Genomic DNA, 19,280 nt, shown 5'->3' on the forward strand with positions numbered 1-19,280 from the left:
TTCACTGCACACATTCATACACACACACACAGACACACACACACACACACACACACACACACACACACACAGTTTCACTTAAAAAGACCTATGATGAAACAGTAAGAATTATTAATTTTTTAAAATCTCAACCATGGAGTACTTGGCTCTTTAATATTCTGTACAATGAAATGGAAAGTATATATAAAACACTCTGTGTCCACACTGAAGCGATTATAGTCGTCTGGAGGAAAAGCACGTGTGTAGCTGCAAGTTGAAACTAGCCTCTTTTTCAATGGACATAATTTTTACTTGGGAGACTGACAAAGTATGTTATTAACACTTGGAGATCTGGCAAGCACCTTCCAAAAATGAAGTGAGTATGTTGTTTCAAGAAAAGCAATCGACAGTACTTATTGCCAATGATAAAACTTCAGCTTTCAAGTGAAAAGTAGAATTCTGGAAAAATTTTCCCACTATCCTGAGCTTGACAAAATCTCAAAACTCAAGAGCTTTTCTAATGGGCTTGAGGGAAATTAATTAGTGAACGTGACTGGATGTGTGTGACACTTGGAACAACTCGGCCAGCCAGTTTTTTCAAATGACCAACATGATGCCACAAAATCACACATTGGTAAAAGAGCCACTCAAAGTACAAAACAAAAAGAAAACAAAACAAAAAAACCCCACTGGATTTTAATATAACAGGTGACAAAAAGATTATTGATGTGGCTTCAGATTCCACATTGCGGCTAAGGTTTAAGAAACTACCACCTGTCCAGTTCTGATATACTATCAAAAGAATACAAAAAAGGCATCTGAAAGGCTATTAAATTTTCAATCCTCCCTTTTCCAAATCCACGTCTATGTGAGGTCAGGTTTTCTTCATAGGCTTTGACCAAAACAACACAACAACAAATTTAACATAGAAGCAGATATGAGAATCCAGCTGCCCTATATGAAGCCAGATTTTAAAGATATGAATGTAAAACAATGCTATTATTCTCCCTACATTTTTTTGTTCCAGAAAATATAGTTACTTCATTTATTTCCCTAAAAATATGTCATGTTCATACATAATAAAATATTATATAAAATTATATATTAAAATATAGATATGTTTTTTATTTTTATTTTTATTTTTTTTAACGTTTTATTTATTTTTGAGACAGGGAGAGACAGAGCATGAAGGGGGGAGGGTCAGAAAGAGGGAGACACAGAATCTGAAACAGGCTCCAGGCTCTGAGCTGTCAGCACAGAGCCCGACGCGGGGCTCGAACTCACAGACCGCGAGATCATGACCTGAGCTGAAGTCGGCCGCTTAACCGACTGAGCCACCCAGGCACCCCTAGTTTTATTTTTAATTCTAATAGCATAACTATTGGTAAATTTAACCCACATTAACAAAAGCTCTTTGGAGTTTTCAGTCATGTTTAGAGTGTAAAGGGTCATAAAGCCAAAAATATTGAGAACTGTTGTGCTACAGCAACAATTAATAGAAAATTCTGAAAATCCAAAATAACCAATTCTGGTCCACGGATAATTAATCCATTTGTTTGCTGTTAATCTACCACGTAACTTAAACCTTGCCTACCAGATAAATGAATTAAAGAATTTGTAAATAAAATTTAAATTCTCTTTAGTATGAAAACTTCAAGAGATGAATCCAAATTCTCCTTCATTATTTGCATACACATTCAAGGAAAGCAAATCAGCACACTACTGGTTACACATCACATTTGATTTACTCTTCTGTCCTCTTCCTCAAAAACATGATTAGTTATTTAAACGTGGATCACAAGCATTCTCAGGCTAGATTCCTTACACTTATTTAATATCCTAAAGTTATTTACTATAAAGGACTTTGCTTTTTCATATTAAGCCCAGCCATGTGGAAAGAGGATTGTATAGGACTACCTTCAAAAACTGAGGCCAAAATGTCTCTAAACATTATCTGAGGTGGTAAAATGCTCACATTGATTTCCAAGTGTGGGCCACTCCATCGTAAATGGGGGACCAGAGGGCTGGAAACTTAACATTTTGAATATTATATTTTTTTGTTAATTTTACAACTGGAGGAGGTCAATTGAATTTAGTCTTTAATAAGGAGCCTAAAAATAAAAAATAAAAATTAGGAGCCTAAACTCATAGAAAAGAAAAACAAAACAAAACAAAACAAACTTGGCCTCCCTAAAAGCAGGGAAGCTTTTAATAATATAAAATACTAAAAATCAGCAAAAGCATACGATTGATGTAGAATTATATTCCTGAGCCAAAGTAAAATAATTTAGCCACATATTTATCATCTTACCTGCCGGTGGTATCTGATGGCCATTGAGGGCCAGACACATTTTCCCATCTGGGGCTTTCACAAAACCTTCACGACACAAACACTGAGCAGATCCAAACCTCTCTTTGCAAATATGTTCACAGCCTCCATTTTGGTGTAAGCAGGGATCTGATCCTTATGGGGAAAAGAGGTACATTCACAGATGGGCTTGGAGATGAAAAGAGTGCCATTGATACAAATCACATTGTACAGCTTTTGGGGAGAGAAACTTAGTGTATCTAAATGGAGCCTATATCAAGAGCTATTTCAGAAGAGCTCCTAAAGGAGCCATTTCTAAGATAAGCTCAGAATGTTATTACCTTATGAGTATTTATTGAGTATAGCCAGTGCTTTTGTTCAAGAAGCTCTTTAGGCAGATGTGATCCTTATTTCCTGACTCATAATCTAGTCAAACTGACAAAGGGCAATTCAGAAGGAAGTTACATAGGACACTGGATAATGCTCACTCACTGGCACTCTCACGGGGTGGGGAAAGGCCCCAGTATAGATAGAAGCTTCCATTGCAGGTGTCTAAATTGCACCCCCAAACCCTGACCTCCCTTTCAGTGCCTTTAACCCAAGCATCCTTGAAAAGGAACATTTAATAAAAGCTGGCCAGGAGAGGTAAAGATGAGACTGGAGAGATAAAGCCCAAATTCAGTACCAGATTGTCTTAGTTTAAACCCAATCCACATCTTACGGAATCTTTTTTTTTTTTTTTTTTTTTTAATTTTTGAGAGAGAGAAAGAGCACAAACAGGGGAGGGGCAGAGAGAGAGGCAGACATGAAACCCGGAGCAGGATCCAGGCTCTGAGCTGACAGCAGTGAGCCTGATGCAGGGCTCGAACCCACAAACTGTGAGATCATGACCTGAGCTAAAGTCAGACATTCAACCAACTGAGCAACCCAGGTGCTTCCACATCTTACAAAATTTTAACATCTACCCGAATTAGTGAGAATCCCCCTCCTCTTTTCCCATCAAACAATTAAAATAGTTGCAGATTCCAGCCAAAGAAAGACTGTGTAACATGTCCAGTGTACCTGGTTTTGCCAATGGATGAACTACAACCAGTGATGAAGGCTTCAGCATGCTGCCTCGGAGACGTACCCTATTTTTGCCAGTCCTCTTGTTCACCCTTATTACCGATGGCATAGTCCAATCAGAGAACCACACGTGATCCTCAAACACAGCTATAGCAAAAGGGTGACCTGGAAGCAGTTTAAATCCATTACATACATCTTGTCTCTGCCATGTTTATTTTTAAAAGGACAAGGCTTACAACATACACAACTCCTACACCAAATCATTCCTTTAATATAGCTGCTAAGCAAGATACACGCCACTACTACACCTGCATCAAGAAGAACCCACATGATGAGCAAACATCATCTTACAATGCGAGCCTAGCGCTAGGAAGTCCTAGCATTGTTGCGCACCATATGGGGAGTGGGAGAATGTGGGTTGATTGACAGAATATCAAGAAAAAGACCAGGATGGGAATGTTTCCATGTTTGGTGATTCTGACACTACAGACTAAGCTTCAGAAAGTGATTTTTAACCTCTCTTTGCATTTGGTTCCTTGTCTTTTGAATGGCAGCAATAAGTACTAAAGTCATAGGTTGTTGCAACGATCTTTAACAATTTGAGGTAATTGAATAGCTGTCTCCTTAAATTCCCATTTCCAACAACACATTTTGCTGCATTGGACCCTTACCTCCTTTCCTATATCTCTTGTTATGCCATATTAGTCCAATGACCTGTGCTCTTAGTCTCTTTCTTCTTGCCTTCTCTTGAAATTTGTCTGTCAATTATCCCTTTCTTTACATCTTTACTCTCTTCACTCTACTAGCTTCCTTCCCTTGGCTGATTAATATCCTCATCTCCTTGGCCCCTCTAGCATCTTTTTGTCTTTTTCTTTCCCTTCTTAGCCAAAGTTTTTAAAAGTCATTTATTATCTACTACCTCCATTTTCATGACTCCTATCAACCCCTAAGTGGGTTCCCTGACCCCACCTCAATTAAACCACCTCGCCATGCTCCTGGAACTGATAAGATATTCAAGTATTTATAGTAAGCAAAGAAACGTTGTAATACACTATCTCAAGTGGTTAGAGGCTAAGCTAGGGAGCCCCAAATTGGGAAGCTTTAATCATGTCCAGTCACATTTTCTGGGACAATTTTTGTTTGTTTGCTTGTTTGTTTTTGTTTTTGTTTTTGTTTTGTTTTGTTTTGTTTTTGCAAATAAGCAATGGATGTAATGGATTAGAATAAATGTCTCCCTCTTCTGGCAGCAGACTCAAATGACTTGTCCTGGTGACCACGAGTCTCCATCTATCATTATTGACCAGGGCCTTTAAGACGTATTTTAGTTTCTAGTTCTTCGTCCCCAATTAAAGCTATAAGTCCATCAAGGAAATTCTTTTATATAGCTATAAGGTTTCTTTGTTATGGTAAAAAACATCTAACATAAAATATATCATCTTAACCTAAGTGCACATTTCAGTAGTGTTACGTACATTCACTTTGCTGTGCAGCCGATTTCCAGAACTTTTTTATCTTGCAAAACTGAAACTCTATATCCATTAAACAACAACTTCCCATTTCCCACTCTCCTTAGTCCCTGGCAAAACACCATTCTACTTTCTCCTTCTATGAATGTGACTATTCTAGAGACCTCAAATAGATACAATCATACAGTATTTGTCTTTTGTGACTGGCTTATTTCATTCACCATAATGTCCCCAGGGTTCATACATGTAGCATGTGTCAGAATTAGCTATGTTTTCTTAATCTTTTTGAAAAAATTTATTTTTCTTAATTTTAATATTGAAGTATAGTTGATGAGAATTAGCTATGGTTTTTTTTAACAAATACCTCACACTAGACATAGTCCTCTTTGTTTTTTAAAAAAGTTTAGGGGCGCCTGGGTGGCGCAGTCGGTTAAGCGGCCGACTTCAGCCAGGTCACGATCTCGCGGTCCGTGAGTTCGAGCCCCGCGTTGGGCCCTGGGCTGATGGCTCAGAGCCTGGAGCCTGTTTCCGATTCTGTGTCTGCCTCTCTCTCTGCCCCTCCCCCATTCATGCTCTGTCTCTCTCTGTCTCAAAAATAAATAAACGTTAAAAAAAATAATAAAATAAAAAAGTTTATTTATTTATTTTGAGAGAGAGTATGTGCAGGGGAGGGGTAGAGAAAGAGGGAGAATCTCAAGAAGGCTCCACTGTCAGCACAGAGCCCAACGTGGGGCTTGAACTTATGAAACTGTGAGATCACCACCAGAGCTGAATTCAAGAGTTGGGCTCAACCGACTGAGCCACCCAGACTCCCCTTCCTTATTTTTTTAATAGAAGAGCCACAGTTGAATGTTAAATTCAGAACGAATTCCTTCAATCTTTACATTAAATATACTGAGCTAGCAGCTGAGAAGTTACCACTTATATACCAGTAGATGGCACTGTAATGATGGAAATGGTCATTTAGATATTTTCATATCAAATATTTGATAATAGCTTTTAATAAGAAGTTGTATAGTCATTAGATTACAGCAGCAATAGAAATCATTCACAAAATATCTGTTATGCGTTTGGTTTAGCATATGGTATCTTTACATTCTGGATAGGAATTTTCAAATTCCTTTATACTGTCATATAGCAAAGCTATTAATTTCCCATTTATTTGGGTGATGTATTTTTTAAATAATATACGCCCCCCCAACTAGACTCTATGACTTCACAGGAACCATATTCGTTTTACTCTCTACCGTATGTCCACTTCCATCAAATGATTCAATAAATATCTGTTAACTGCATGGATAAATAGTTTATGGTCATACATAAGTTTTTAACTTATTGTAAAGTGTACCTTTAATTTTTAAAGAATCTTGTAAGTATATAAAATGTTCAACTATACTTATCATGATCTGTTTACTGTATAATACAAATCTAGAAATTCATTTCCTCTAAATCAAAAAGAATGGACAAAACAGTACCTTATACAGATTATTAGTTAGATTCTTCATAAAAGAGACCATATTTTTGCATCTTCTCAACCGACCAGTTTCCAAATCTCCAAAGCATATTCAGTATCTCCCTGGTTCTCATTTTAATATTCAGTCTGTTACCAAATCCTCTCAGGTTTTCATTCACAATGATTTTTTAAATACTCTAGTCCTCCACTCCACTTTGACATGGCAATGTTCTATCCGAGGCTTTCATCAGCTCTTGACTGGACAACTGTTGTAGCCTCCTGACTAATTTCCTTCCCTCGGATTTCAATCCAACCCTAATGCTGTTCCTTAAGTGGTTATGCTGAGGTACCAGTCTTATCATATACACTTGCTGCTTAAGAACATGCAATGGCTCCTGGTACATTCAGTATTTCTCTTTCAACATTTAGCATAGACTACAGCATTTTAAATATATTTATGAATATATACAACACTCTGTGCAAAATCTGGAAACTATTATCCTTTGCATATAAATGTTTATTCATTAATGTCTAAAGGTGATACTATGACAGTTGTACAAATGACATTGTCTAAAACATAAGAAATGACAACAAACCAAGTTCTTATTCTTAAGAGATCTTAAAATTTTTAATATTTTCCTTCTGATTTGGGGAAATCTTGGCAAAGGGAAATGATTATACATCACTACGTTTTACCCAGTATTCCAATATGAAGGTAATCTTTGTAGCTCAGGAATCTCCCAAGAAGTCTGTCTGTCTCCATGCCTTTTTTATCATATGGCTGAAGGAGGAGGGCACCTAGGGTGAGTGTGTGTGTAAACATATTTTGTGGGGTTTGTTTGTTTTTATTTGAGAGAGAGAGGGAGTAAGAGAGAGAGAGAGAGAAAGCAGGGGAGAGAAGAAGAAGGAGAAAGAGAATCTTAAGCAGGCTCCACTTAGATTGGAGCCCAACGCAGGGCTCCATCTCATGACCCTGGGATCACGGCCTGAGCCAAAATCAAGAGTCAGACACTCAACGGACTGAGCCACCCAGGCACCCCAAACCCATTTTGTATTTCACACTCATTAACACTCATCAACACTCGTTAACACTCAGGCCAAGATTAAGAAATCACCCATCCCAAAACCTCACCTACATCGTTCTGGGCAAGTCTTTGGCGTTTTGAACCATCCAGATTGGCCATTTCGATCACAGACTGCTTGGCATCACACCAATACAATTTGTCAGTTAAGTAATCAATCGTTATTCCACTGGGCCAGACCAGATCAGAACTAGCTATAACCCGTCGGCCAATGCCTTGAAGGGAAGAACTTTCAATTCGTGGATTAATCCCCATATCAGTCCAGAATAATCGCCTTTAATCAAGAAAGCATACAACAAATAAAATTTGCATGAACAAAAATCTTTCATTCTTTCATCACTGAAAATGTCAATGTAAATCACTTTAAATAGAATAAGCTGAAGTGGTACACTAAGGAACATAGAGAGTATAGCAGTGAACATTAGACAAATAATTCTCAATAGCAAAAATTATCTTTCCATGTAGAGCATCTTGGACAGGAAATGCTGAATTAAGGTTTAGGTCATTGGATAAAGAAGAAATTATTAGTTTGAAAAATTTTACAATATTACTAATTGAAACTGTGTTCAAGAGCATATTCTTAAATTAGTGTTTCATGCTGCAAAAGGCAATAAATAAAACCTTGTTAGCCTGTCCCTCTGCCATGCATATATAAAACTATATATGTTAAATTACAACATAAAGGGAATAGCATATTTATCTGTTACCTAATTTTATACAATGTACTCAGTTAACTTGGTCAGTTTTAACTTCCATAAATCAGATGCTGAGGCACGCTTTTTGTCATATGGTTCATTGCCTTTTATACTGGTTAGTTTGGAGATGATTATAGTCCCACTTTTTTAATCATATGGCTGGCTCCAAATCAATTATCAATTATTGCCAGTATATTGTTTCCCATGGACCACTGTAAAACTTTCATTAGAAACAAAATAGGGTTAGTCTTTAATCCTTCTGTTTTAACAAGTAGGAAGGAATCCATTATTCTCCTTAATTCTCTAAACCTAAACCAACATCTGTCACCAATATGTTGCTAATTCACAATTAACAATATAGTCTTCTAATCTTTCAGAATTTCTATTTCCACATGTCTAAATCTAGGAATAACCTATCATTTGAACTCATGTTATAATTTTTCTAAATAGAATTCATAAGCTATGCAATCTAAATACTATCCTTCACTTGGGAAATCAATAATGTAGATTTTTAAAGAAAGTACTTAAATGGGCTTGTGTCTAATTAATTAATGAATTACAGCCCACTCCTTTTTTAAAAAAAATTAAATTTGCTTAAAATGAAGGTTATCTTGGGGCGCCTGGGTGGCTCAGTCGGTTAAGCATCCGACTTTGGCTCAGGTCATGATCTCGCGGTCCGTGGGTTCGAGTCCCGTGTCAGGCTCTGTGCTGACAGCTCAGAGCCTGGAGCCTGTTTCAGATTCTGTGTCTCCCTCTTTCTCTGACCCTCCCCTGTTCATGCTCTCTCTCTCTCTGTCTCAAAAATAAATAAACGTTAAAAAAAAAAATGAAGGTTATCTGAATAATGAAGTTTGTATGTAAGAATAGAAAGTCAAAAGACATTAAGAGGATGAGGAAGTCATGCTAACTATATCATTTCTGAAAATTTGAACAAATTTCATGGATTTTCTTGATTTCTGATTCCACTGAACACCTGAGGTCTTAAGACAAATTTTGGACACTAGTATATCAAACATGAACTGTCTTATGACTTCTATGGGAAAGTGTCTTGTTTTTACAAATGCTTACTTGGCCATTGGATGGACAGCAATTCCTCGTGGCTGAGAGATCTCCTCCTTGATGATTATTTCACGATGCTTTCCATTTAAATCACTCCCTTCAATGAGAGATTTCCTAAAATATATGTGATAAAAAGGAACTTATTACATCAACTTTACTTTTTTTTTTTTTAAGTTTATGTGTTTATTTTGGGAGAAAGTGAGCGTGAGTGGGGAAGGGGCAGAGAGAGAAGGAGAGAGAGAATCAGAAGCAGGCTCCATATTGTCAGTGCAGAGCCCAACAGGGGGCTCAAATCCACAAACCACATGATCACAACCTGAGCCAAAATCAAGAGTCGGACGCTTAACCAACTGAGCCACTCAAGCACCCCTACATCAACTTTACTTTTTAAATGAAAATACTCCTTTTCTCTGTTACTTACTGAAATGCAAAAACAGGCATTCTAAACTACCTCCATCACATGTGCATGCACTCACATACACACACACACACACACACACACACACACACACACACACAGGTCAGGACATACACCCATGAATTCTACTTTTCTTACACAGTCTTTTAAATAGCATCCCATTATTTATCCCACGCAATTAAAATACACGGTGAAAGGATAAGGTAAGAGGGACTGTGTCAGGAGGCTGGCAGGGACAAAGCCAGGGGTGTAAATACCACCAACCCCTTTTCTTCACAGCCTCCCAGGTCCTGCTGAACCCAATGAAAGCCAGAGGACAGGTCAGAGATCACAGGAAAGAGAGTAGGCCTCAAAGGGCCACAGAGACAGCCAGCACAAGGACAGCATGGAGAGAGTAATGTTGACTTAATTTTCTTCCATATGATTCTAAGACAAATGGGAGTACTGAAATATTATTTGGTATTCTTTACATTAAAAAAAATAATAACCCTTTGGAATCTGGCAGGGGAGAAAAATCCTTGTCTCCTCATTTTTCCATTTATTTTTTAAACAAACCTTTATTGTCAAATAAATACTGAGCACTTACTGTGTGTCAGGGATTGGCCTAAGCATTGGAGACAATAGTAAACAAAACCTTGTCTTTGTTCTCATAGAGCTTAGAGTTCAGCAGGAGAGGGAGAGAGAATTATAGGTACAGAGAATGTAAAGAATGCAGTCGCCAGACTCAGGGCAGACACCTTATTGCAGCACACTTTCACCCTGGGTACTAACCTGGGCTTCCCAGCAGCATCCAGGAGCAGGCAGGACCACAGGCAGAGGGGACAAGAAGAACCACCCTTCCCCACCACATGCTGTCTGCTCAGCCTTTTCCCTACTGCAAACTAGAAAAGTATAATTATCTTTAATTCATTCAACAAACATCTGGAAAGGCCTAGCTCTTGTTCTTGTGGACAATGTCTGCATGAAACAGGCCTACCCAGAAACACAGGGAAGAACTATTTTCTCTTCCTTGTTCTGCTAAACACGAAGGAGGTCTCTGTGTGGTTTATTCGAGCGCACTTTCTAGCCACTCGGTTGGGAAGGGGCTTCATATATTCCCCCTGGCAGGTTATGTGAAGGAGAGAGGCAAAGCTAAAACTGGCTCAGGGCATGTGCTGGTCAAGTACACTTTGCAAACTACCAACTCAAGACCCTGATAATCTGATGTGTACTCCAGGGCCACTTTTAAAAGATAATTCTATTCCCAGATGAAGTGATTGTCAGAAAGGTACTGCTGGGTGGAAGGTATTTTTGAACTCAATATGTCAAATTCACTCAATCACAACTGTCACTGAGCCTGTCCCTTGGTGGGAGGGAAGGAATTCTGAGGCCACTTCCTTGTGACCAGGGGAGATAAAACTGTCAGTTCTGATCTCACTGGTACATCATCTCTAAATTCTAACTGTTTTGAGCAGGAGTGAAATGATGAGAATCAAGACGGACATAAGCTCCTGACCCTGGATCTGTCTTAGGCAGGTCTCCTGCAATTTACTTTCAAAGCTCCCCAAGGGGTTCGCCCAATAATGTACTTCTATTTGATTCAGCCAGAAAGCAAATCTCTAACTCTGGTGTTGGTAATGAGAAAGTAAAGACAAGCACGGACATTTGGGTGCAAAGGAGTTCGAGCATGACCCTTTATCTAGTGGAGCATCTCTCTCTTTTTATCCATTATCTAATGGGTCTCAATGCCACTGGGATCCTCCAAAACCCACCCTATTTCCTGACAGGATTGTCCATCCAGAACCATAGAAGAGCGATTTATACTTCATGGTAGTTTTTTGTTGTTGTTGTTTTTTACCTCAGAAGAAAGAGCAAACATGTTATTTTTACCTTCCTGATGCATTTTTTACTGGGCATTTGACTTCAAGAATCAGGATTCCTTAATGCTAAATAATAGCATTACCAGTGGAATGATCAATTAGCTTCCTGCCTATGTTTAGATGATAATTTGAATCTGTCTTTTCCTAAGCCAATATAAACTGTAAGCATCCACTCTGGTTCTTTTAGTTGGTTAAAAGTTCCCATATAATCTAATATCATGAACTTGGAATCTCAGTTATTTGAATCCAATTTCTAGCTAATATCAAGGTTTTCAAACTATAAACCTCTCATTTCCAGACAAATTAAAGGTTTTCTTGTAACAGCTGCCATTAGAGGGAAGAGGACTTAGAAGGGCTTGTTATTACAGAACTCAATGAACTAGGAAATTTGAGGTCCGGATTCTCCAGGACACGGAGGTGTGTGACGATCTCCTGAAGGCATTGCCTTGTAGGTACCACGGGGCTATTAATCAAACACTGTTAAAATTAAAGGTGCCATGCACATGTGGGAAATACGAGGAGACCCGGCATGCTCAGAGAGGCCAAGAGCGCCTGACATCTGCTGTCCTGATCAACGCTTACCCTTCTGAGAACAGCCGTGTACAAGCTCTGTTATTATGCACAGCTGACATTTTAAAACGTCCTTTCAAGTAGGTTCAACACAGAGGAGGCTGTTATTATGATTTTTATCATTACCACAACTGAAATGCCAGATCTACTTCTTGCTGGCCGCTTGCCATCGGGAAAGTTATTTTACCTCTTTAATTCTCAATGTTTTAATCTTTAAATTGGGGACAAGAACACTTACTTTTTCAATAGTGTCATCGATATAAAGCTCCTAGCACAGTCTGATGCATTTTAGTGATTCAATAAATAAATATCCAAAAAATAAAGAAAGAAACGTTTAAGTGAATGAATGAATGAATGAATGAATGAAAATATACTTGCCCTGGATATAAAAGTACCATATTATTGATAACTGTACACCACACCATACGTCTGGCTAATTTTTAGAACACCATTTGTTTCCCATGGATTATCTAGACCAAAGAAGATTTTCTGGAGCATAGAAAACCTACCCCCAAGCATATAAGCCTGTTCCCTGGAACTTGGAAGGAGTTCTGTGTTGGGACCACTGATTTCATAGAGGTGATATCCTAATTAATTCTATCTTCTTTTGCTTTAACACAGTTGCGTAGGTACCAGATGTTCAGGTTGTCTACCATTACATTTCATTACTTTAAGTTACTCTGAGAAAACATCCTAGAGCACAGAGCATTTCCAAAACCGTCCTGTGACAGCTGCCTGTACTCTCTGGTTAGCTACCTATCTCAGAAGCAAGGACTGGGCTCTCATGAGCACACATAAGAGGAACAGCCCCTTCACCCATCCCTCTCCCCCATCCTTCACCCTCCTCCCCCCACCCCACACCATTCTGGGGGGCTCACACAGGCCACACACACACACCAAATGCAGCTGCCCTTCCTGCAGCCCCAAGAGCAGTGTGCCCAGAGGGCAGAAATATCACAATTTCTCTCTAGTTCTGTTCTTTCCCACATAAGGGAAAGTAGACCATCTCTCCAATCTCATGAGGACTCTCCTCACAACTCCCACGTAAAGCCCTGCTCCCTCCTTCATGCTTATTAACAAGGAGCCAGCGTGTGGATTCTAGTCTGTAAAATGAGGGGGTTTGACTAGTCGATCCCTGAAGCCCCTTCCATCACTCACTCTGGATGTGTACACCCCTCATTTGGCATTTATTTTTGTATGGCCTTATTTATACATCTCTTGTACTGATAAGTAGACCAAGCATTTGTACTGGTTTTGCCTGTGTACATGTGCCTTAGCTCCCTGGCTAAATTGTAAGCTGACCACAAAGATGGAGAGCTCTTCATGCTCCTTTGCATTTCCCACAATACCCAGGACAGGGCTTTATCCATAGCAGGTGCTCAAAGGATGCTTGTTGATTGCATTCAGACAAGCTTTGCATTTCTCTGATTACCACAGCCTGAAGTGTGAAAACACATGCTACTTCCTTGGTCCACATAATTCTCTCTTGGATACAGATCCAATCTTGATGAAAGGAGGAACATCCTGCTTGGTGGTGTGGGGGAGTGGAGGGAATATGGACAGCATTAGGAGCATCTTTCCTCCAGTCCCAGCCAAGTGCCAGCAACAATTTCTTGAGTACAAAGTGGAGGATGAGGTCCGCGGTATTACCTATGCCATCACTCCCATCCCACGTGGCTTAAAACTGAAGGTGGAAGCGTACCCTCTGTCTGTCCAGTAGAATTTACGGTCAATCCAGTCTATGGCAAGACCTTCTGGCACATCTACTGCTTCCTCAATAAGCCTTTCTCGCTGAGAACCATCCATATTAGCTCTCTCTATCCACTTCAGGGCTGTATGGGCAAAATATATCTACAAAAAAGAACACAGGCATTTCTCTCTGATTTGCTTTTAAAAAATTAATGTGGAATATATACAAATGGAGTTGGTAACCTTCAGATCATACAGTGTCATCATTAAGAGCTTGACTTTGGAGATAGACACACCAGCAACTGAATTCCACCTCTGCTGCTTCCCAGATGTCTTAGACTCTTGGTTTCCTCATTGGTTAAATGGGGATAATGATACCAAATGCACTCACTGATATATATATATATATATAATATATATATATATCTGATATATATATATATCACTGATATATATATATTCAATTATATATATTCAATTATATATACACTCAATTATACATATATATTCAATTATATATATACTCAATAATATATACTCAATTATATATATACTCAATTATATATATATATTCAATTATATATTCAATATATTCAATTATATATATTCAATTATATATACACTCAATTATACATATATATTCAATTATATATATACTCAATTATATATACTCAATTATATATATACTCAATTATATATATATTCAATTATATATTCAATATATTCAATTATATATATTCAATTATATATTCAATTATATATTCAATATATATTCAATATATTCAATTATATATTCAATATATGTATTCAATTATATATATATTCAATGCATTCACTGATATATATATATATCACAGATATATATATCACAGATATATATATATATATCTCAGTGATATATATATCACAGATATATATATATATCACAGGTATATATATATATATCACAGATATATATATATATCACAGATATATATATATATCACAGATATATATATATATATATATATATCAGTGAATGCATTTGGTATCATTATCCTCATTTAACCAATGAGGAAACCAAGAGTCTATATGTGATATATATATCACTGACATATATATATATATATAACTCCTTAGACCTGTGCTTGACACATATTTCTATTGCTACTTGGTAGTTTATTAATCTTTGATCATTGGTTAATAACAAAGCCATTATACTTGAACTCTAATGGCTTCTATAGCCTGAAAGTGAACAGTGATGAGCAGTTTAGTGGCAGCTACAAGCTGGGCTGTGTCTTCTGCTGCTCAGTCCACAGCACTGCATTTCACTACAAGTCAGGAAACACAGGTTCCTTTCCTGGTTTGGCCCTTATTTATTTAATTGTGCTGCCCAAGTCATTTGACCTCAATTTTCTCAACTGTAAAAATGACAAAGTTAGACTAGATATTTGCCAAAGTTTCTTTCATCTCTAACCACATTTAATTTCATTTTAATTAATCCACCTTGTTTAACAGAACATACCTTGCAGGTGCAAAGCTCTTTTTCAGTCTACTATGCAGACTAGCAAACAGGTACCAGAATTTTGTGAGAGTATTAACCATGAGTTAGATGACAATTTAATGATAGCATGTGTGGAATTTTAGCTGTGAGTACATATATGCACATAAACCTGTAATCAATGATGAGAATGTTCATAAACATTCATTATCTAATGAGTTATCATTAGATAAAATAGAAAAGGTTCTATTCCATAACACAAAAATGGGTACTTCTCATGTTAAACAACACTAAGCTAGAGCTCTTCTCCTCAAACTCAAATGTGCACCTGAATCGCCGGAAATCTTGTTAAAATACAGATTCTGATTCAGGAGTCAGGGTGGAGCCTGGGAATCTGCACTTCTAACAAGCTCTAGGTGACATTGATACTGCTGGCCCAAGGACCACAGTTTAAAAAGCAAGAAAATGAGAACTGGACCAGAGAAATGAAAACTAGCCACATGACTGCAAGTTCATTCTAGGTCTCTTTATTCACCTTATAAAGAACGCTGACTGTGTAGGAAAAAAAAACTAGTTTGGTAATAAATGAATCTTGAACTGATTGTTTCTATTAATTATTTCTTTCTGTTAATATAATTCTTCCATGGAATTATCTAAATTCAGTTCAAGGAAAAGAGAGTAGGATTTTTTGCTAGTGTTTAAGTACAAAACTTCTATTTGCAAATATAGTTATATTTGGCTATCAATCCATAGCAATTAAACAAAGAGTTGATTTGCTTCCCTCTGCCTCTTTTGACCATTTACCAGACTGCTTCCTTCAAATCAGGAAGAAACAAAAATACAAAGTTTAAAATTCTAGGAATTAATGCACTGTCTAGTAATAATTAAATGATTAGTTAAGCACTATGTAAATTTATAATTATTGGGTGATTAACCTCCACAAGACAGTGTAACATATCATTTCAAGCACATTGTAACCTAGCACAAATATAACCAGAAATTAAAGATCAAATGGTCAGTTGATTCAGGTGATAACACAGAAATTTTTAAAACTTCATGTAAAATTGATTATTATATAAACAATGTTGTAAGACTGTCATTCCCACGTGAGTCATAAAATCTGTGTTTCTGATTGCCATGATTAAGAGGTCATTGAATTCCATCTTTCAAGAACTTATATTAAATGCAGATTACTAACCCATACTTCCAGTGTCCCACCCCCACCCACTCCTTCCCCTATCAGTAAATAACTAAAAACCTATTTATGGCAGTCTTCCTATGTGTATGGCACTCTGCTAACCTCCCATCCTCACCTCCAAAGATGAAACTAAATTTAAGATTCTGCCCAATCATTCCCAATAAAATGGCTGAATTACAATAAGGACCAAGGCAGTGTTATGAGAACAGGAACACCCTTAAAATTTGCCAAACGATGTTCCTACATTTCTCTGTGCCTAATCATTCTGAGCTTAGCAGAGGATTTTCAAGTAGCTCAGGTCATCTGTTAGGATAAAATCCTCTACTCTGTCCTTAAAGCACAGCCACATCTGTTCAGGCGACAAAACCATACCTTATTTTCCACAGGGTCGTGATCAAGGGCAAAAACCATTCCCATTTGCTGGCTGAGCAGGGATCCATAATCTGTTCCATCAAAACGCACATGTCGAATATCTTGAGAATTGGCAAACAGCAAAAATGGCTGTGGTCCTGTTAACCAGATTCAAGTATGGCTCTGTTTAAAATATGCCTTGGAACCCAGAAAACACTTCTGACTCTTCCTTTTCATTGTACCCGCTCTCTGCAGTTCTCATCTTCGTAATTTCCCACCAGTGTGGTGTAGGTTAAGACAGGCAAGACGATTTCTTGTATGAGGCAACATTTTACCAGATTCCCCTCTGTCTAGGTGCCAGCTTTTAAAGTGCAAATTACTTGTCAAAAGAGCCAGCATCAAATAGTGAACACCAGAACTAGAAGACGCAAGTCTTAGTGACATAATCTCCTTGATTCACACATATGGAAACATATTAATATTAGCAGATTCATGTCCAAATAAATTCATGTCCAAATAAATATACTTCTCTGGCCTGGGCACTTCTGAAAAGGAGGCATGATTATTTGAGTTAATAACAAGACCCCTGATAATTTTCAGAGCTCAGATTACACTATATTCACTAAGGCCCTGAGAAGCTAAGAGTATTGGGGTCTAAGGCAAAACTCTGTAAGCTCATCATTATGTGATCCCAGATCACAGGCATAATGAACTTTGGGAGAGATGACATTAATTTCGTATAAACCTAGGATTTCTAAAGCTGCTGAGGGACACAAGAGATACAATGTCAGAAGATGAAAAAATTGTTCAAGCATACAACTACATATTAAATCTTGACATAAAAAGGACAGAATTTGTCAAAGTCTTATGATGGCTACATTCACTGCAGAGATGAAAATCAAATCAATCAACAAATATTTATTAAACATCTCTAAAGATTACTCCGGTCATGACTTTCACATATACTGGCATCCCATGCTTGATGTTATGGTAAATATTTGCTGAGTGCTAACTGACTTAGAGATATTCCTCAAAATGATTATTATTTATGTGATTCCTATTTATATTTACAATGTGATTTTGTGTTCCATTTCCAAAAATAAAAACTCAGACTTTCTACTCGGAAGCCAAAAGCGATTTAACTCTCCATCTTTCTAAATAAAATGTTTTCACATAATCTTTCTGCAGAGACACACATTCAAACATCCACAGCACTAACCTGATGCTGCACAACTTTTTTTGTCCAGTTGTAGGTCATACCCAGGAAAGCAACCACATTCCCAGGATACTGGGCTAAGAGGGAGGCAGAGTTGGCTACATCCACCATTATCGGGTGATGAACAGCCTATAAAAACAATCGCTTGCTGATGATGCTATGCCATTCAAAAATATAACAATTTTTCATCAAAATATTGAAAAAGCCAAGTATATATTAGTTTTTAAATCTATCTCCATCATCATTTATACTGCTGCAAACAAGTTTATTTTTCAGACCCTAAGAACAAAATGTCACCACATTCCATTTTCCTATAACCTGATATCTTGAATGTTAACTCTTCACATCCCAACAGCCCTTGTCCTCTGTTCTGTCACTGAGCTTGAAAACAAGAGCACTGCCAGCGGCTGCAATAAGAAATATCTTTTGATGAGTTTGACAGCTGGTCTAACTCTTGCTGGTCAGTAATATATTTTTTCTCCATGTATTTTTGGCCTCCGGATTTCTTTTGCTTTATTAAAAAAAAAGCTACACATAACTCTTATGCTAATTTTAAGTTACATCCAGCCCTCTATAATGCTTCAGTCTCTATGAAGATCAAAGTAGAAAGATATTTATTAGCTGCAAGGAATAGACTAAGAACTCTGCGTCCATCGTCTTGTTCAATGCTGGCCACATTGTCAAAAGAGCCAGCATCAAATAGTGAACACCAGAACTAGAAGACGCAAGTCTTAGTGCCATAATCTCCTTGATTCACACATATGGAAACATATTAATATTAGTATTATTAATTAATTAATAATTAATTAATTAATTAATATTAGTAATATTAATACAGGAGGCATGTATGATTAACTTCTACAGATGAGAAAAATGAGAACAAGGGGGGAACAAGTAACTAGTCCAAAGTAAGCCTGCTAGTAATGTAATGCTACCGCATAGCTGTCTAACTTGAAAGCCCTTGCTCATAACCACTACACTATGCTGTCTAAAAACAAACAAACAAAAAAAAACAACACACAAACCAAAACCTGATATAAACCTATATGGTACTTTGTTGCATAAGTATCTTTCTATGTGTAATGTTGAAAAATCTATTCTCCTTTATCAATAAGATCAATTTTTTGGTGTCACTAAGAAAATTAATGTTTTCAAACAAACAAAAAGTAAATAAACTTACCACTGCATGTTTTTCCATCTGTCTCAAGCACTGAGCCTTCAGGACAGAAACATATGGGACCATCTGATGTCAGAACACAGTCATGGCTACATTTAGATGTATTGCTTGGACAGGAAATTAATTCTAATCAATGAAGCATAACGTCAAGATTAGTGTTAAACCAGATTTGTAGAAATTTAGCAAAATCAGCTGACAATTAAAAAAAATGCTAT

At 37.3% G+C, this 19,280-nt stretch overlaps 1 protein-coding gene across 1 annotated transcript in view; it reads right to left on the bottom strand.

Moving 5' to 3' along the window:
• EGF (epidermal growth factor) overlaps positions 1-19,280 on the bottom strand; it is a 97,091-nt gene that overhangs the window by 28,882 nt on the left and 48,929 nt on the right. Inside the window, exons 8-15 of the mRNA XM_047856580.1 lie at positions 19,069-19,191; positions 17,892-18,017; positions 16,694-16,830; positions 13,657-13,805; positions 9,117-9,221; positions 7,404-7,627; positions 3,350-3,517; positions 2,291-2,443 (exon numbers count right to left, since the gene is read on the bottom strand). Coding sequence (XP_047712536.1) covers positions 2,291-2,443; positions 3,350-3,517; positions 7,404-7,627; positions 9,117-9,221; positions 13,657-13,805; positions 16,694-16,830; positions 17,892-18,017; positions 19,069-19,191 — 1,185 coding nt within the window. The remainder of the gene's footprint in view (positions 1-2,290; positions 2,444-3,349; positions 3,518-7,403; positions 7,628-9,116; positions 9,222-13,656; positions 13,806-16,693; positions 16,831-17,891; positions 18,018-19,068; positions 19,192-19,280) is intronic.

The sequence above is a fragment of the Prionailurus viverrinus genome, chromosome B1 (genome assembly GCF_022837055.1).
Source record: "Prionailurus viverrinus isolate Anna chromosome B1, UM_Priviv_1.0, whole genome shotgun sequence".
Taxonomy (NCBI): Eukaryota; Metazoa; Chordata; class Mammalia; order Carnivora; family Felidae; genus Prionailurus; species Prionailurus viverrinus.